The 20539-nt window shown below is 39.0% G+C and overlaps 2 protein-coding genes across 4 annotated transcripts; one reads left to right on the top strand and one right to left on the bottom strand.

The window, feature by feature from the left end:
• Positions 1–3496: 3496 nt before the first annotated feature.
• Positions 3497–8080, bottom strand: bloc1s6 (biogenesis of lysosomal organelles complex 1 subunit 6). Its single transcript, XM_006793902.3, has 6 exons — positions 7918–8080; positions 7620–7718; positions 5953–6112; positions 5156–5243; positions 4968–5054; positions 3497–4864 (listed from the first exon to the last, which is right to left on the bottom strand). The coding sequence occupies exons 2-6, from the start codon at positions 7681–7683 to the stop codon at positions 4745–4747; spliced, it is 519 nt and encodes a 172-aa protein (XP_006793965.1). The 5' UTR covers positions 7684–7718; positions 7918–8080; the 3' UTR covers positions 3497–4744.
• slc30a4 (solute carrier family 30 member 4) lies at positions 7603–17584 on the top strand. 3 transcript variants are annotated; one of them, XM_006793900.3, is made up of 8 exons: positions 7603–7798; positions 8562–9071; positions 9683–9829; positions 11703–11856; positions 12002–12227; positions 12643–12748; positions 12863–12997; positions 16391–17584. In XM_006793900.3, the coding sequence occupies exons 2-8, from the start codon at positions 8678–8680 to the stop codon at positions 16543–16545; spliced, it is 1317 nt and encodes a 438-aa protein (XP_006793963.2). In that variant the 5' UTR covers positions 7603–7798; positions 8562–8677; the 3' UTR covers positions 16546–17584. The 3 variants fall into 3 exon arrangements, with proteins under 3 accessions (XP_006793963.2, XP_006793962.2, XP_006793964.2); XM_006793899.3 differs by lacking the exon at positions 7603–7798 and adding an exon at positions 7914–8231; XM_006793901.3 differs by lacking the exon at positions 7603–7798 and adding an exon at positions 8258–8431.
• Positions 17585–20539: the final 2955 nt, after the last annotated feature.

The following is a 20539-nucleotide window of genomic DNA, read 5'->3' as shown; positions in this document are numbered from 1 at the left end:
ACCAGTTCAGCGACAATTTAAGGTTTATGTGGGGACTGCTGAGGCTGTCTTAGAAACCAGCGAGGACCAGAGTCAGTAAACAAAAATCAGTCCTGCTGTTTGCCTCTATAAGAAAGTTACTTGCAGTCAGAAATTATGGAGGACCACAAGAGCCACGCGCATGGAAAACCAGCACCTGGACTTCATGCAGGAGAGAATTTCAACAATGTACTGTAAAAAAATGGAACTTTATATGACAAATGTGGTGTGGTGCTTGTGGAATTTTTAACAAGGACCCTACAAAACTTTACAGTACTCATGCTGCCAAACCTCTGATGGCTAGGTGTGCAGTTCCTGCTTTAAATGCATTCACTTTTAAGACTAAGAAATCTAAGTGATAAGAGGCCAGAAATGTTTGACCTTGCTTATGAACCTAAATCACTGAGGCCGTCTCTCCTGCATGAAGTCCAGGTGCTGGTTTTCCAGTGTGTGCGTCTGATGGCCCAAAGCTGCCTCAGAGCCATAACACTGGCTGTGGCTGCAGTATGGAACAGGTGTGGGTGTGTCCTCATCTCCCAGAGGAGTCCAAATCGTCATCAAACAGCCCTACAGACACAAAAAGGTGAAAATATAAACAACCAGACTATCAGCAGTGATTTAACTACTTTAAGACCTCTGTGAAAATCTTTTACAGTATATATCACAGAATTTAAGGCCTTTATAATCACAGAGCATACAGAGAAAAGTACTAAACTGAATCAATTTCAGATTTCGTTTCTCATGATGTATATTGTATTAATAATTTCATTTCATTATCTGTATCTTTACCACACATTTGCCACACAGGTGTAGATACTGTAGGTTCAGTGAATGCTTAAATTGCATTGATTAGAATATACTGGACATTCAACGCTAAGATTCAGCGCACTGTGTTAGAGGCTGGGATTTGATGACTTCATCATATATACATCATATATTTGATCATCGTTTATGTCCAGTTGAGAATGAATCTGTGCACTCACATATTAAATGAAATGAAATCAGTAGTATGATCTCCAGTCTTGATATAAGGAATGAGAGAACTGACAGCTGTTATTTTAATCAGCCTGTCTCAGTTGTTTTAACTCTAAGTATCAAAAAGTAATGTGGTAACATCTGGACTGACGAGTTTACTGTCAGCATTTTAATCGCTAGTTTAAAGGCTGTAGGCTGCAGCTGTTGCTCTAACACTGTATAAATGTAACGGGCCTCAGTGCTGGTTCTAATAGTCTGAGCTGCTTCCAGCTTTATTTGTGAAGAGCACAGCAGCTTACAAAACACGTAGCTAGCTCGTACAGCTGCGACGTAAAAATTTCATAAGCTAAAATGACCTTAAAATAACGGGGCTACATGAGGTGATGCTAGCGTTAGCCATGTTAGCACGTTACCTTCAACAGGTGGTCAGACTGCGAAAACAGGCACTCAGTCAGAGGTTGGGCTCTCCGTTTCGCTGCAGGGTCCCTTCAGTCTTCATATATCCCTATCGAGCCGAGTATAAATCCCGAGGCTGAACGGCCTTTGTACAACCAATCAGAGAGCTCCTTACATCCCACGGTGTGGGATAGCCGCAAGGAAATTGTTAATCCAGCAGCTAATCCCGGAGCAAACAAGAAAGGGAAATGGATTTTGAAATGCAGTTTATTAAAGTGCAAATGGAAAAATGATTTTGAAATGCAGTTTATTAAAGAGCAATTGGAAAAAGGATTTTGAAATGCAGTTTATTAAATTGGAATTCAAAAATGAATTTACAAATGCAGAATTTATTCTACAATTCATTATTTAAGCACAGAATTCTTTATTTCCATGCGCTCTTGTGGTCCTCCATAAGAAATTGTCACCTGCCAGCACGATAAAACCCAGCACAGGATGAGGTTTTTAAAATATACATTTACAGATTAAAATTTTCAGTTGTGAGTTTTCATTCAAACCACAGAATATGCAGACATCCAAAAAAAAAAAGGGAGAGAAGCATTCATGGATCAGTCACTTTGCAGGGGTGTGTCCCACATGTGCCCCATCATCACAGAGCCAGATCCGGGTAAATTAACTGTGACTCTGCTGACACCTGGTGGACTTAGATGCTTAGTACAACTCATATAAGGTAACTAATTGTTCTTTTGTCAGTGAAATGTCCCAAACTTAGAAATGTGTGAGAAGAAAAATAAATGTTGTCTCCTATTTATGGATATAAGAAGCTGGGAAAATTGCACAACACACTTACCAGACACTTTGTCAGGTACACATGAACAACCACTCATTAGTGCAAATATTTAATCAGCCAATCAGATAATGTATGTGTCATGTATTTAGCTGTGCAGATATCGTTAAGATGACAAAGTTGATGAAGTTCAAAGTGAGCATCAGAATTTGGAAGAAAAGTGATTTAAGTGACTTTGAATGTGGCGTGGTTGTGGGTGCCGTACAGGGTGATCTGTATTTCAGAAACTGGTGATATTCTGGGATTTTCCCAAACGAGCATCTCCAGGGTTTACAGGGAACGCTTCGAAAAGTATTCAGTGAGCGGCAGTTCTCTTGGCAAAAATGTCTTGATTGCAGAGTGGAGAGGATAATAGCCAGACTGCTTTGAGCAGGAAGCAGGAAGGAAGGAAGGCAAAAGAAATTCATTACAACAAAGTATGGAGAAGAGCATCTCTGAATGGATAGACTAAAGCAGATGGGCAGCAGCAGCAGAAGATCACACCAGGCAAACACTAGGAAAACATTGCCTGGTCCATTGAGACTGCATTTCTGCTGCAACCATCAGAAAAGTCAGAGATGACGTAAACAACACGAAAGCATGGATCTATCCTGCTTTGTCCCCGGATGATTGAGCATCCTGCTGTGTATTAACTGCCTACCGGTCTTCGTATGACTGCCTCCAGCAGGATAACGCACCATGTCACATAACTCAGATCATCTCAGATTGCTTTGTCAAACATGACGATGAGTTCACTCTACTCAGATGGCCTCCACAGTCACCAGATCTCAGTCCAATAGAGCACCTTTGGGATTTAGTGGAATGTGAGATTGACATCATGGATGTGTACCTGACAAATATTTGTTTTGCTATCATATTCTGACCAAAACCTCTGAGGAACATTTCCCGCACCTTCTTGAATCTGTGCCATGAAGAATTAAATGGCAAAAGGGTGTATCTAATAAAGTGGCCAGTGAGTGTATCTGTGCAGCCCAAAATGTAACCTGCCCAAATATTTACCAGACAGAAATATTCTTAAGATTAAAAATCTATAAGCAGAAGATCCTACTTTGTTCCAATCCATGAAGCTTATGGTATAAGTGCACTTTTTAAACTTCAGTACAGTTTCAAACCATCTCCCAGCATCAGGAGCATGACCCACACAAACACTGTCTTTGCACTTTTAGTTTGCTTCGACCTGTTCACCTTAAATTTTTCCACACACAGACAGCTGAGATGTAAAGAATACAGAATACAAAAGAACACAGCAATAAGACCGTATACTATAAACCAGTCTGTTTTTTTATTAATGGTACAAATACTGAGGTTTCAGGAACAACTAGTGCATAGAAGCCTCTCAAAAGGTCAACTAAACAAATTTACAGACACTGATCATTGTGATGGCAAAGTTTGATACATTTTTATTCATCCACCATCATAAATTAGCTATACATCATCTGAACGCAGAAATGCAGTCAGTCAAATTTAGTGCAGACCTATGTGGCTTTAAACAGCATGTCTTGTTTTATAACATTCAACACTAAGAGGGTCCAGGAACAACATATTAATACTTCAACAAATGACACCAAGCGCAGTGATTATCCCAGGCTGTGGTCTGATGGCTACGTGAGTAATTTTCAACAATTCTGTTTGAAGAAGTGCACAAATTGGCGTGCCATCAGACACTGATAGTGGGAAGTACCAGCATTTGATGATTTAGTTAATGTCTTTGGTTTGTGGTCTTCTTGGCAATGTAATCTGGGGTCAATCAAACCAGAGGTTTTGCAAGTTTTAGTCCATGCACGAAGAATTACTTAATAAGAGAAACATTTTCCAAAGCATCTTTCGGTTTCAAGACGGTTAAACAGAATTTTTCTTTACGTTTTTTTCCACTTCTTTCAATTCAAATAGAAAAATTACATCTTGTTCCAAATTTGTTTCCTTATGAAATGGATCTAAAGATGGTGAGTGCTGCCATAGGAATGAAGAAACAAGGTGCCAGAGAGTCGCAACTCCAAAACTCAAGCAGGTTCCAGTTATTCTAGGCAGTTTACAGCCATTCCCGTTACTCCTAGAAACCAAAAACGTCTTTGAAGCCAATCTCAGCGTATAACGACTGCAGAAACAGCCTTTAAGATAACAGGTGGTAAACTCTGTCTGTGCCACACAAACCTGCCAGCAACAGAAATAACTATTTAAATAACATTTAAAACAATCATGTTTCAAACGCAGTCAATATTTCAAAGAAAATTTATATCAGTGAGCTCTGCATTAACATTTAACAATAATTTAAAGTAGAATTTGATATTAACTGTCATGGATTACATGTATCAAGCACGTTTCAGGTTGATGTTCATATAATATTTCCCCATTTCATTTGATCTTATAATTTTAAACTTGTGCACTTTGGAAAATGGCTAGCAGTAACGTGCTTTATAATGAATAAGAAATGTAATAAATAGACTAAAACATGCAAACCTCCGCCCCCTTGCCCCATATCTTTTAATACAGCAGACGCACTTGGGGATCCTACGTTCTTTTAGCAGGTTTGGCGTTGAGCTGCCTTTCTCTCTCCAGTTCCTTCTCCCGCTGCTGCTCCTTCTCCAGCGCCTCCTTCTGCTTTTGTTGCTGCAGCTTCAAAGCTCTTTTCTGAGAGGACACAACATGCAGGGCTTTGATTAATTTGCTTACATTCAGTATTTTGCCCTCCTCTTAAGAGCACGGCCTCCAGTGCCATCTAAGATAATAGTACCTTTAGTTTAGTTGTCTTTTCATGGAGCATAATCATCTCTTTCCTTATGTTCACCAGTTTATTGTGGTACACCTTCGCCTCTGTAAACTAAGGAGAAAGGCCTTGCTTACAAATCACTCCTGTAGGCTGATGTAGAGTGCACAAACAACAACAACAACAAATTAGATTAGAATTCAGTTCACACATACCAGGGAATTGAGGTCCAGTAAGGCATTACATTCTCTGAACTTTGTGACTTCTTGGTCCAGTGTGTCCAACAGCACAAGCTGATTTTGTCTGAAAAACAAGAAAATAAAGTGATTATATAGATGAAAAAAAAAATCCCTTTTAAAAGTGTCCACAAGCTTGTGTTTGTTTTTTATGACACATGATCTCACTGCCAGCATCAGAGGAACTGGTCAAACCAACTGTACTGTGTTTACTGTAGTTAGCGCCTGTGTGTTTTAGGGAGTTGTCTGTGCAAAAGGCAACTTGAAATTACAAAAGCCAGATTCTCCAAGCAGCTTTTTAGTCTCTACTCCAGGTTCATGAGTGCTTCTTATTAATGCAAATAGTTCAGTGATTACTGACAAGCAAAAACCTCTTGGGCATTATTCAGATCCACCAATGTGTGCATTTACCTGACTGGACTTAGAACAATTGCAACAGCAAGGGCAATCTCATCCTTGATTGCAACCTTTGGCACAGACTTGCCCTGACATGTTATTTGATTACCAGATCCTGATCTGGAATGCTCTTGTGTATTTACAGTTCCCCCACTGAAGCAGGCTGGACAAGAACATGCCGAAAACTGGTGAAACTGCAGTAAACGGAGCGAACCTGCTGCTGACTGAAGCTACTTTCTGCTTCCCTCTTATTCACAAGGGGTTACCTCCGAATGCTTGATTTGGTAATTGATTATGATTTTTTAGGCAAACGTGTGAACCCTAACATGATGTCAAGCCCAAGAGTGCGTCCTGAAACAATGACACACGTGAATACTCACGTGAGCTCCTGGAGGGCTCTCTTAGAGTTCTGCAGATCTGGTAGGTAGTGAGTGAGGAATCCCTCTGTGAGTTTGTCCACTGCTTTCTTATCCACATACACGTTTTCCACCGGGGCTGAGCCATCCAGATGCAATGATTCTTGCTGGACCGACTGTAGATCTGTGAAATATTTATGAATTTTTATGAAAGAAAAAGAATATCCTTTAAATGTAACGGGCTACCTTTTACTTCGTTTATTCTAATTACTGAGATGTTGGCTTTCTTTGTTGTGAGTGTGATCTGGATTAGCTGATGTTTCAATGTCATAAATACAAGCTGAAAGCTTTACTGTAGACAGTGGAAAATCCTTTCCTCATTCTATAAACATGTGCATTTCAGCTAATTGTTGGACCATCCACAGAATTTAGTTGCGTGCAGCAGTGACAGTTTAATTTAATTATCGAAATTGTATGCATGTTCTTTACTCTTTGAACCTCAAGACTAGAAGTCCCCAGTTGATTTCCCCAAGGTGCCACACAAGAGACCATGAATGCTAAATGAAATTCACCTGAAAATCACATCATCCATACTTCATTTTGATTTTATGGATAATATGAATAACAGGTTTTCACAACTGTCCCGTTAAAGCCTCTTCTATTTTTGTTTTAATAAAATAGTTTTTTTTTTTCCTCATTGTGAATCTTAAAATGGCACTACGCTGTGTAAATATGTGTCTCTCTGGAGGAGCTTTCTAAAGTATGATAAAGATGTTGTCATTAAAATTATCCTAACATGAGGTTAGAGAAAACATTAGAAAGGTTTCTGAATTACAACTGTTTGTATAGTTGCAGAGCTGGTTGTGTAGGGGTTACATTAAAATGGAAAACTTACTGTGAAGAACAACACACTTTGGCTAATGTGAGAAAAAAGTGTTAGTCTGTTTTTAGGCACCTCTGTGTTTTCAGTTAAGGGGAATATATTACACATTAATTTTTAATACAAATATTACGCACTCATACATATACATACATACATACACACACATATATATATATATATATATATATATATATATATATATATATATATATATATATATATATATATACACATACATATATATACATATATATATATATATATATATATATATATACACACATACATATATATACATATATATATATATATATATATATATATATATGTATATATATGTATGTGTGTATATATATATATATATATATATATATATATATATATATATATATATATATATATATATTTCCAAAGTCTGTCAACCCTTTGAAACAATAATTCCACATTGTGCTCTTGGTGCAATATGTGTATGAAAGTTCCCAAGTTCCCACTTGTAGACAGTTTCTGTTTTGGTGGAGTGGCTTTGTGAAACTTCTCACATTTCTATAACACTGCTGAGGTCGTGTGAATGCATTTGTCATACTGTGTGGATCTATAGTTGTGACCTATATAAACCTTGACTACGTTATGCGTAAAAAAAAATGCAGAAATACTGGTAACTCCACAAACCGTTCTTTCAGCTGTAGATAAAAACCTTTTACAACTACTTGAGGATGTCTGAGCTGCCATGTCAGGGCCTGCAGTTAAAGCCAACCGCAAATTCAAGTGTAGGCAGCAGAGGTTTAAACACACACACACTGACACACACCTTCACTGTGAGGAAGTTCACTTTGGGACGAAGGTCCTTCATCTTCCATTCCTTCTACCTCCATATGTGACGATTCTACTGACCCAGTGCTTTTCTACCCTACAAAGAGGCACAGAAAAGGCAGACAGTCGGGTTTTACTGTTTTATCTAGAGGCAAATATCAGCTGATCGAGCATCAGGTATGTAAACGTTGTGAAGAACTAGCTAGCTTGCTCAGCTGCTCCATAATGAGCACAGCGTGATCCACGAGAGGCAGAGCAGCGGCTCGGCAGTCTGTAAACAGCAGTCAGCACCTTACCTGGTTTAATCGGCATGTATCAGTAACTGTAGCCGTGATTAGTACGGCTATGTTAGCAACAAAAAAAGAAGAAAACAGAGCGGAAATATTTTGGATTTGTCACTGCGTCTTAAAAGGGGGAAAAAAAAGACCCGTCATGTGATCTGTGTAATCACGTGACTGTGCCTGTGAAACCAAACTTGCTGCTGGGAATGTGTCAACAGCAGTACAGAGGTAGTTCTTTTCCTCGACTCTGACGGTTCAACCACTTTTGACATGACCGTTTTTAACGTGGGAACGAAATAAGTTTGAACAGTCTGAGGGAACAGTTAGTGGTAAGTCCCGCTCATGTTTCCTCACAGTCTTCCGCGCTGTGCTGACTGTGTGAGAGTCACAAGCCAACACCACAGGGTAGCTAACATTTACTAGCTAGCTTGCTACTGTTTAGCCAATACTGTTTTTAGAGGGACTGTTGAACTCAAAGTTCATCGGCTCACGTGGAAAAGTGAGAGACTTGAGGTCTTATATTTGAAACGTAAGTTCAGCGTTTTGTCAGTCGTGTAAATAGCTCTTTAAGACCCCGCTGTAGAAATCGATGAGCTGTGCGAACGTGAAGGGATGCTTTCTGTGTGTTTTTGATATCACTTCTTTTTTTTGTCCTGCAGTTGCTGCGATGGAGTAGACGTACAATCCCACCGTCGAGCACCCGCTAGAAAAGCGTGAATGATTACCCCAGAGAACAGCAGCCTACAGACAGAGCTCACCCTTATCGGTATCAAAGATGTCAGGTGGGAGCCTGTTCGGCAAGGTGCGGTCCGCCTTCAGGAGGGAGCGAAGCGACTGGGACCTGAGCGACACGGCACCTTTCGATTTTTCGGACGAGCTGGCGGACGATGAGGCTCCCAGATTCAACAAGCTGAAGGTCGTGGTGTCTGGAGAGATGTCGGACTATTCCGCCGGCACTTCGTCCAACGGTGTGGCCGTGAACACGCTGGTGGCAGATGATGATGACTCCCTGCTGGACTCGTCTTCCAGCCTGAGCAGCCCGGGGCTAAACATGGATCCTTGTGACAGCTGCACTAGAAAGCGGGAGGCCATCAAACACAGGAGGGTGATGAAGAGGCTTGGCATTGCAGCTTTGCTGTATTTTCTCTTTATGACGGGTGAAATTATAGGTAAGAGATGGACCTCTGTCACTGTGTGGTTGATCACAAGAAGAAACTTAATAACAAATCTATGAACAATAAGAGGAGAATGAGATGTCAGTAGCAATAAAAGGCTTCCATGTAAGGCCAGCTTTCTTAAAACAAAAACACCATAAAGCATGAAGATTAGGTAAGTGTGAGCCAGTAGATTTCATTCACATGTCTCAAAGTTTTAGAGTCAGAAAAGTGGCAGCATTTGCTTCATTGGTGTTCTGTGTAAGCTGCATGTCAGGAATGCAGGCAGCCTGCAGATCCTATGACTGATTATACACGTCAAACATTAATTTCAGGCATGGGTTAAAACCTCTCCTGTTTCTTGATGCCAGCCATCTCATAGATTAGTGATTTTACTTAGCCCCGGTTAAAAAATGATTATTCCAGAAAGAAAAAAAGATGGTAGAAAAACACAAAATACAAGTCATGTTTAATCAAGGTTTTATCTGCAGTTCTTGTTTTGAACCCGCATGAACTGGACTGCTCTTGTCTTCTTTACGTCTCAGTTGTCTCTAGTAAAACAGTACTTTTTAATGGTGTATTAGTTACACACAAGTTTTGTGATTACTATTATGTTTTGCTTTCAGGTGGTTATGTGTCCAACAGTTTAGCCATCATGACCGATGCATTGCACATCTTAGCTGATGTTGTGGGTATTCTGTTTTCTATGCTGGCCCTCTTTCTTACGACTAAACCACCAACCAAGAGATTCACTTTTGGACTCCATCGTCTAGGTATGTTCTCATTTTTGTTATAATTCCAGGTCTGCCTGGCCAACGAACTCCCAGAACTTTTTCTGTTTTAAAGATTTATTTCTTACAGTTTAAGCCCAAAGAGACGTGCTGAGAAATTGCACCTTTTATTTCTTTTATTAAGATATCTCAGGGATTAGATGTGTAGTTAAACTTCTTTACACTGATGGAAAGGGGACTTTAACTGGTCCGGCCCACTTAAGATAAACTTGGGCAGTATGTGCCCAATGGTGTAAAATCAGTTTGACATCTCTGCCTTACAGCATTAGAGATGCATAATTGTAAAAGCTCTGCCAGAAACTGATAAATGTCATGTTGACTCTATGAATGTTATCTGTTATAAATGTTTATCCTTTGGTTATAAACCACTGTTTCTGTTTTATGGCAGTAGAGTTAAAGTAAATATATAAATGTCTTCATGTGTCTCTGGATTTATTACAAAACTCTTGTTGAAGTGCAATCATTCATGTAGATGGCAACTACTTGAACTACAGGACGCATTGTTTTCTAAGTTTTGGAGTCCTTACACAGCGGTTAGTGTGGTCACTCTGTTTGGATCTAAAGGCCCCCGAATCCTAGATTAAGTTGCTCTATTTGTTTGTGTTGACTGCCCTTTTCTTCTTCTCTAGCTGAAACTGTGTTAGACCTTTGAAGTAGAATATCAGCTACGAGAGGGAATGTCTCTGAAAATAGTTTGATATTAGAGTGTTTTAGTTTATATTCAGCTAATGCTTTGTGACCTCAGCTAATATTATTCCAGCAGAAGTGTTGTAAAGTTGCAGTCCGTCATAATTTTTATTATCAGTTTATCTTAGTTTGTTTAGTTTACTAGGCAAGGCCTAGTTAACACATTCAATTTGCTCTGTTTTGTTTGACCAAAAGTCAGAAACGCCAAAAGTTCATCCGAGCTGGTTCCATTTGTGAAATGTGGAAATCTATGGTTATTGGAAGACATCTCTGAGGATTCTCTGGGATAATAAAAGACCCAGCAGGGAACCTGACTTACAGTTTTCTTTCTTTTTGTATTTAAATGTAATGTAAACCAGGATAGTTGTGTTTTTTCTTTTGTTGTTTTCTTTTTGCTTTCTTTAATACATTAATTAATTAATACACACCTCTTTGACACGTGATTGCTTTGGTCTGCTACATTTTATCAGTTCAACACTTATAAATATGACAGAGCACATTTTTAACAAATTTCTTCATTCTTCTAAGATTTATGTCTTCTTAAACAGCATATTCATTGGCTCGGATAAGACATGGTGAAATAATACAAAGCAAAACATGAGCTTAAGGTGGACTAGAAATAAACTAAAACAGGGAAAAAACTAACATAGGGTATTGGGGAGGAACAATTTGTCAGTAGACAAATAGAAGGGTTTTTCCTACATAGAAGAAAAAGTCTCTCTGAGCCGGGAAAACCCCACATGGTGGTGTCCACTTAAATTAAAATTAAGGTTCACACTAGACTTGTATTTGAGCCATAAATAGAAATTATATTTGATCAGGAACAGCATATAACTTGGAAAACAAATGTTAGATCGGGGGGTGAAGGTGCAGTAAACTCTGTTTAACTTGCAGTAAAAATTAAACCTGACAGGAAGAAAATGGTCCACAGTGGGCAGAGCGAATGAACTGAGTTTTAGTAACTGAGTTATAATAAGATCATTTCTGCTTTTTGGGGGGTAGTGTCATAGAAGTGTTATATCATGATAGTATCTTATTCTAAGTTGCCTGATAATACTTAGTAACATTGAATAGAAATGCTAGATTAGATTGGATGGTCTAAAAAAAAAACAGCCTTAATTTCCTAGACTGGTAGATAAAGATAAACTGGTTGTTTCTTCCTTTCTAGAGGTGGTAGCAGCAGTCCTCAGTGTGCTGCTCATCTATATACTGACTGGCATACTGCTCTATGAGGCAGTTCAGAGGACAATAAAACAGGACTTCAGCATAGACGGCGATGTCATGCTCATCACAGCAGCTGTGGGGGTGGCTGTTAACATTATGTAAGTAACACTGCACACATCTTCAGTGTGTAATGTTTAACCACAGCTTGTGACTGCAAGTCTTTAAACCCCTGGTGGCAGCAGGGAAGAAAAAAATATACCAAATGACTCAATTACTTCTTTTTTGCTTCCTTGGCTATTATAGAATGGGCTTCTTGTTAAACCAAGATGGTCACCTGCACTCACATAGCCACGGCCACGGCCACAGCCACGGTCAGTCTCCCGCCTCTGCTGGTGCTTCAAGTTCACAGTCGGCTCAGCAGCAGAGGTCACATGGCAGCCTCGCCGTAAGAGCTGCATTCATCCATGCTTTGGGAGATCTCCTCCAGAGTGTCGGAGTGCTCATAGCTGCTTACATTGTCCGGTTCAAGGTTTGTGTTTGTTTGCTTTTTTTAACAGCTTATATTTATTTTTAATACTGCAGGTGTATTTGCTTTGCATAAATTTCATTTGAGACATGCTTAATATAACTGATTGAAAAAGATCTTGATTGTTATTCCACAGCATAAAGTGAAAAAGTTGTTTTATCTTCCTCAGTGACAAGTTAAAAAGAAGTGTTGATGTCCCTTTATCCTTATCAAACCTGCATTTAGAACCAATTAAACTAACTAAAATGGAAATGTCATTGAAGTTGTTAAACATAGGAATTTTGCCTTTTGGAAGTAGTAGTTATGGAGCTTTACAACAGTGTAGGTCTGATGTATGATGAATTGTATTTAATAAAATATAAAAAGAAGATTAATTGAGAAGATTCAGGAGGCTTGATGTAGCTTTGTGATTTCACAGCCAGAGTTAAAGTTGGCAGACCCCATCTGCACGTACATCTTCTCCATTCTGGTTCTTTTTACCACGTTACGCATCTTACGAGACACAGGAGTCATCGTTTTGGAGGGTAAGTCCCATCTCCTGTTGCAGAATCCCATCAGGGCATTCTGTTTACTTTAAACAGTGTAGAGTGGGATGGGCACACTAATTTGTTTGCTGACGTTTTATCTTGCTGTGTCAGGTGTTCCCAGGCACCTGGACACTCAGCGAATCAGAGAGGACCTCCTTAAGCTGGAGGATGTCCAATCGGTCGATGAGCTGAACGTCTGGGCGCTGACGGCAGACAAGACTGCAGCACTGGTGCATCTCCAGCTCAGTGAGTAGCTGCAATAAGAAATGTGTAATGTGATTGAAAATAAAAACCACAATTTCCTGACAGTGCAGAGCAGGTAATTTTTCATCTGGCTAAAGCTTTTGGGGGGATTTCTGTATGCAGGAAAAACCCTGTTCAATTTGGAATTGACAAAACATCTTCTTGAATGTTACCTAGAAACTACTGAAACACTGACAAACAGAACTTCTTTTCACACAAAAAACAGTTGTCATTGTTTGCACACAGATAATGAGCACTTTTTCTTTAGTCGCGTACTTTACAATAGATGTAATACACTCACTGGCCACTTCATTAGGTATACTTTGCCAGTACCAAATTGGATTTAATTTTTCCTTCAGGACAAGAGCAGAACAATTATCAATAACGAGAATTATTTAGGGAGCTTATACAATGATAACCATGTAGTCAGAATTGACAAAAAAAAGTCAAATTTACATTAAGAATTCCTTTAAGTCTAGTTTAAATATATTTTAAAAATCTGTTGGCAGTGACTTCTTTTGTGCAAGATAGAGCCAAGTTAGTGAAGTCATGAACTTTCTGCTGAGGAAGCACGTCTGGGCTGTGGTTTAGCAAGCTTCTCTTATTTGTGCCATTTCCTGTACTGATTTGTCAGAAGCAAAGGGTCTGTGTAGAGTCTTTGTCCATCTGTATCACAGCCTTCTCTGGAATTTCTTTGTTTTCAGACTTGTTTGTTTTCATAATTCTGGCCCCATCGGACTTGACAGCAGGGAAGATTTGCAGGAAACGTGCTCATACTGGTTGCTGCGAAATGTAGCGTGCTAGAGTATGTTTAAAAATGGTGGAAAAAACATTTGTGTGGCCCAAACTTTTAAAAGTAAAGTGCCAGTTCTTCATTTTTCTTTCACCCATGTTTATTTATCATTGTTAGACAACTATTAACTCAAGCTTTTACTTTAAAAATTAGAAATAAGTGTTTATAAAGCCAATGCAACAAACTAGTGTATAAAACTGGCTTTCACCGTTTAACTCTGACCCACTTAACTGTATTCAAATGTGGCACACAGAACAATCCACTCATGCGCTAAGCTGTAGATTGTACACAAGAGGGAGCTGTTCAGTGATTGTTGGAGTTGGAGCATGAACTTTCACTGCCTACAGAAAAGTCAGTTCAACAGTAGTTGCAGATATCAGCCTAAAATTAAATATGATAAAAATTTGATTTCTTGATTTCTTTAGCAATGACCAGAATGCCAAAGTCACAATGGCCACGTCCACCTTAAGATAATATAAACTTTATGTATTCCGAAGCTTGGACGTGGCTGTGTTAAAGCAGCCAAAAATGTAATTATAACAAACATACAACAACTATCTTTAATGGTTATGCAACTCAGTACAATAGTATAAAGAGCAACTTTCATCTGCTCCATTTGACCTTTAGGAAAGGGTCACAAAAGTGGGTAGCTCTGCATGTTTGATTTGGCAGAGGTTTTACACCATCCTGACACAACCCCAGAGGGATTCGTGTCCCCTCCTGGGGTCTTTGGCTTCTTATGCTAATATGTAAAGCACTACAATAGAGTTCCACTTAACTACAATAGAATACAATGTGTAAAATTGTCCGATTTAACGAAGTAAAAACAGAATGCAGTTCAGTGCATTAAAGCAGTTTAGTGGCTGTGTGTGTTATGTGTTTTAGTGTTGTAATAGCGCAGGTTGGAAATCTTTTTACCTGACTAGGTCAGATTCGAAAGACAGACACCCTCTCTACTTTTAAGACTAGGCTTGAAACTTTCTTTTCTTTCTTTCCTTTTTTCTTTTCTTTAATTTAATTTAAAGTTCATAGTTGGGGCTGGATCAGGTGACCATGAACCCTCCATTAACTAATAAAGTGTTAAGAGTCACTGTGCTTCAATAGCTGTAGGCTTCTGGGGGTATTTCTTCTTCACTCACCTCTTTTCACTCTGTGTGTTTATACACCACTCCGCATTCATTCATTATTATGAATCTCTCACTCTCCTCCACAGTGTGTCGGCTAACACTTCCTAGATGGCTGCCCCTCCCTGAGCCTGGTTCTGTCAGAGGTTTCTTCCTGTTAAAAGGGAGTTTTTCCTCCCCACTTTCTTTAAGTGGTTGCTCATACGGAGTTGTTTGATTTTGGGGGATTTCTCTGTGTTGTTGTAGGTTCTGAATTAAACTGAATTAAATTACCATAGCACATAACATGGTCAGGAGCAGATTGTGTTCAGAGTTTCAGGTTAAAACCACCTGGAAGTAAACTGAAACTGGAAGTGCCACATTTCACTGATTCTTTTATTCATGGTATCCTCTTCAGAATGGATTCTCTGCTGCAGGAATACATATAGATGCATCTTGTAGAGGTCAACACAGCCAAAATGTGACCCAGCTGTGGCAACACAAACGGTGCATCACATTGTCACTTTAATTTACATTAACTTCGATGATGGCTCTTTTATTTTTTTTCCTGCTCTTGGAATTGCAGCTACTGCAGCACACATTAGAAAACTGATCTGTTACAGTTTTAGGTTATTCATCGCCAAAAATCAGTCAAATTAATTTCACTTTGATATGGCGACATACCAAATTGAGTTCTCTTCTTTATTAGGCTATGGGATAGTGTCAGAGCTGAATGCACTGAGTAACCATAAATGTTTAAGTGCATGCAGTTTAAAAAGAGCACACTAGTGTAAATATACTATTACATTTATTCTTCTGCGTGTGTTTGTGATCAGATGAATTTAATAATAATAATAATAATAATAATAATGGATTGCATTTATATAGTGCTTTTCGGGGCCCTCAAAGCGCTGTACAATTCCACTATTCATTCACTCTCACATTCACACACTGGTGGAGGCAGCTACAGTTGTAGCCACAGCTGCCCTGGGGCAGACTGACAGAAGCGAGGCTGCCATATCGCGCCATCGGCCCCTCTGGGATGTAAGCATGCCCAGAGCCAGAAGCGGAAAGCCTGGATTAACAAAGAAAGCTGCTAACTGCTGTTGTCACACCCCTCACCTCTCACTGAGGTTTTTAAGTTTGTCAATCGAAAGCCTGGTCATGTTGGTATACTGCTCAGACAGATGTGTTGCAATGTCTGGACTTACTGTGAGATTTCCTGCATCTGTCCTCACGGCAGCACAGCTGGATGAATCTGAGAGGAGAAAACACCTCCTGTCCAGTAAGTGGTACAGACGGTGGACAGGATTATCCGTGATGCATAATTTCTCCACCAAAGTTTAAACGGTGTCCAGTGTGCAGCCAATCACAGAGCCAGTCTGTTGGCATCACCAGCTCTAATTATCATAAGCTGTTTGTTTGTTAGTTGCAAGTTGTTGTTGTTGTTGTTGTTTGTATGTATATATAATATATTTAAATGTCTCTTTGTGTGCACAGCGCCCTCCAGTGCTAACAACTGGGAGGAGGTCCAGGCAAAGGCGCGTCACATGCTGCTTCACACCTACGGCCTCACCAGGTGCACAGTGCAGATCCAGACACACAGGCAGAGGGTGGCACGCAGTTGCACAAACTGCCAGGAGGCTAGCGCCTAAAGAGGGAGGTCAGCAGTTCATCACACAGTATCGGATGGCAGAGAATGCAATATCCCTGAATGTAACAGTGCTGCTGCAGCTCAGTGCCACAGCAGGATCCACAGCACACTGATGTAACTGGAAAGAGAGAGGTGCCAAAGGACAGGCAGAGGAATAACAACAGATCTAATTAAGAGAGATCTACAGCCTCTGGGGGCTCACGTCTTCACGCTTGCAAAGCTTTTGAAGTGGGAGTTGAATGTTTTACCTGAGTCAGATGACAAAAACTTGCCCTTAATTCACCATCAAAGCCTCTTCTAAACCATGTAACCTTTTATTTTGTTTTATAGATTGATTTGTCACCACTGATGCTTTGTTATAAGATGTAAATCTTACCTTTTGTTAGAACTGCACATTATGATTTTTATTACCGTACAAAGCATGTCAGCTGACATACCTCATGTCTAACAAGATATTTGGTCAGAGTGCGGCACTGTACTCTTTACAAGTGGAATAAGTGAGCAAAACCTGCACCACTGCATCCCTTTAGGAGACAGTGTAGCTCATTACGTGCTTTGGAGCTTTCATGTTATTTAGCTGATGTCTGTAAAAAGGCAGACTTTAAGAGAATAAATAACCTTAGAAATTCTTAAATTACTAAAATGACCATCACTTAAAGTTAATTGGCATTTTTTGATACGGACATTTTCTCAATTGTGATGAGAAGGCAACTGACAATCAAATCATGACTTTAACTGATGTGCTCAAACGGATAGCTTCAGCATGGTATCATCCATCCTATATACTCCACGTTCTTTTCCATATCACCAACTGACAGTATTTTAACACAGACAGGTGTATGTCCAGTATTTCAGAGTTGTGTTGTTTTGATGGAGGAGGTTGCAATTTGCCAGTTATGATCTTTAAAATGTTCTTTCTTTCACTTGTTAAGAGGCTGTGGGGGGTTGTGCGTAAACCTTTCCATGTCTCTGGTATTAATCACCAAGGAAATTCAGGAACGGTATCACTGTTTTTGTTTGTAATAAAATGTTTTAATTTTTTTGTGTTTCTGCCATGATTTTCTTGACAAACCAAGCTCACAAGGCAGCATAATAATAGTTAGAACTGCAGTGAGCAGAGGCAAATGTTTACTTTTCTTTATCTCTTTTCTGTTACTAATTGTAAAATTGTAATATTTTATTCTGAAAGATATTACAATTACAAAAAAAAAAGAGAGAACTGGAATTTTAAGAAGCCTGAATATAGAAATTGCAAATCTTTGTTAGAAACATTGTAGCTCAATACAGACCTCATTTAGGTGTACATTGACTTCATTAAGTACATCTATTCAACTGCTGGTTGCTAATACTAGCTAATTAGCCAATCACATATCAGCAACTCTGGGCATGTAGCCATAGTCAAGACTGTGGGTGTCAAACATAAGGCCCAGGGGCAAGAATTGGCCCACTGTACAGCTTTGTGAAATTTGAGAGGATTGATTTTGGACTTTTAACTGTATTTTAAAAACTTTTAAAAGGTTTTCCTATTCATTAAGTTCTAACCTGTTGCCATTCATACTACACGAAAGTAATTAATTTATAAAGAATAACATTTAAAATATGAAAAAGTGACTTTTTTCACAACTCTTAATCTTTAGATTTAGTTAAAAGAAAAACAAAAACAGGACAGTTTTTATTGAAATTGGAAATTGTGAATTACTCCCTGGTACTGCTCTGGATGGAAATGCCTTGTTATTGGAGGAGAATAACCAGATTGTTCCAAAACAACAGGAAGGCGAAGGCATCTATATAGCACTTTTCCTAGTATTTGTGACCAATCACAGCCATTTAGAGTAGGTACAACACAATACAACTTTATTTATATAGCACGTTTATGACCAGGGGGTACACCAAAGTGCTTCACAGTAAAAAATGTCACATTTGAATGCATTTGTACAGCACAGTTTATCAAAACTTCATCTATGACCACTTTGGAATCACCAGTTAACAGGGAACACCTGCTGGCACGAGGATAACATGCAAATTCCATACAGGCTCACCAAAACTGGACAACAGAAAACCGTAAAAAAAAATGTTGTCTGGTCTGATGAGATTTTTGCTGATACAACTGGATGCCAGGGTCAGAATTAGGATAAATTACATATAACAATGGATTCATCCTGACTTGTATTAATCGTTTAGGCTGCTGCTGGTGGTGTGGGAGATATTTCTTTGGTACACTTTGGACCATTTAAGCACAACAGCTTACCTCAATTGTTTTGTTATCAAGCCTTTTATGACCACAGTGTGCCCATCTTCTGTTGGCAGCTTCCACCATGCTCAAGTCATCTCCAGTTGGTTTCTTGATCATAGCAATGGCTTCACAAGCACCAGATCTCAAGCCAATAGAGTGTCTTTGGGATGTGGTGGAACAGGTAGGTTCTTATCATGGAAGTGTGAAGCAACTGTGTGATGCTGTCATGTTACTATGTACCAAACTCGTTGAGAAATAATTTGGGTACCTTGTCAAAACTATGCCATGAAGAATTAAGGCTGCTCTGAAGGTGAAAACAAAGTTCATCCTGGATGTTGTTCCAAAAAAGGGATTTGAGAATTGAAACGGTAATAAATGACTATGAATAAATGGCCTAAAATCTGTGAAAAAAACAATATGCCAAACATATCTCTCATGATAATATTAAGTCATCTTGAACCAGAAAGAACATTCCTATCATAGGTAGAAGCTGCAATCAGTTTCTGACAAAGTGACTCTTTCATTTTATTTATTTATCCAGGTAAAAAGTCTCATTGACATCAAAAATGTCTTTTTCAAGAGAGATCTGGCCAAGAGGGCAGAATATATCACACATATAACAACAAAAAGTTTTATAAAGATAACTTAAGTGATTGATAATTTACAAGAACGCAGAGTTGTGAAGATACTTGCAAAATTTTCTTTTTATATACATTCTTCATGAATCCTGTTTATTACAGTATAATATTATACTTTATTTATTTGCCAATATAAATAAAGATATTAGACATTAAAAACCCCACACAGGAATTCAAAAATTTCTTTTGTCAGACGATTACTTTTTGACACAACAAGTAGCAAGGTGTACCTAATAAAGTGGCCAGTAAGTGTACACTCACCGTTCAACGCTAGGTGGTGCACTTCTAAAAACAACAAAATAATTAAATGTTTCCTTGTGGTGAACAGCCCTGTGATGGACTAGAAACCATTGTGCCACACCTCTTTCACAGTGACATCTGGGATAGGCTCCAGCCCCCCCCCACAAAACCCTTAATTGGATGAGCTGCTGTTAAAAAAATGGGATGGTTGAGCAGATAGGTGGATGGGTGGATGGTGAATTTATTGTTTATACAGCAAAACTGCCTTTACCAGCATGACAGTGCAGAGTGGTGTTGAATGAATGCCTTGTTGTCACACGGAGCCATTTTTGTCTTCACAGAATGAAACTGAAAAGCTAGAACATAAATAAGTAAATGAAATTATTGAATGGACCCTATATGTCAACACACAGTGTGCGCTTGTGATTATCAAGCTTTAAATAGACAAACATACTCCAGATTACTCATAATTATGCAATGGAGCATCAAAAGAGTCATTGTTAGAGGCTTTTATACACAGAGCAAAGTTAATGTTTAAAATGTAGACATATCAGAGGTTAAGTACTGACAATATCAAAAAAATCTAGGAGTGCCCCAGTTTCCAGGCAACAACTTCTTTATCAAAAACCCCTGAAGCAGTGAACCAAAGGCAGTCTGGCAAACTGTTTACAGCATGTACCTGTCTGCCCTACCTTACTTTAGGGGGCCATAAAACACTGCTGTTGTCTCTCTCGTGTTACAAGTAACTACTACAGTCGTAGCATATCACACTCAAGATCACACACATGCATGTATAAAAAATACTAATTCAGAGACAACAAGTGGCAGAAGGTAACTTTTTAAGTCTTAAAGTTGTACCCCTGTTAGCTGAGGGGGAAATTCCA

The sequence above is a fragment of the Neolamprologus brichardi genome, chromosome 1 (assembly GCF_056152115.1).
Source record: "Neolamprologus brichardi isolate AB-2024 chromosome 1, ASM5615211v1, whole genome shotgun sequence".
NCBI lineage: Eukaryota > Metazoa > Chordata > Actinopteri > Cichliformes > Cichlidae > Neolamprologus > Neolamprologus brichardi.
Note: the sequence above shows the minus strand (reverse complement) of the source record. Positions and strands in the feature narration are given on the sequence as shown.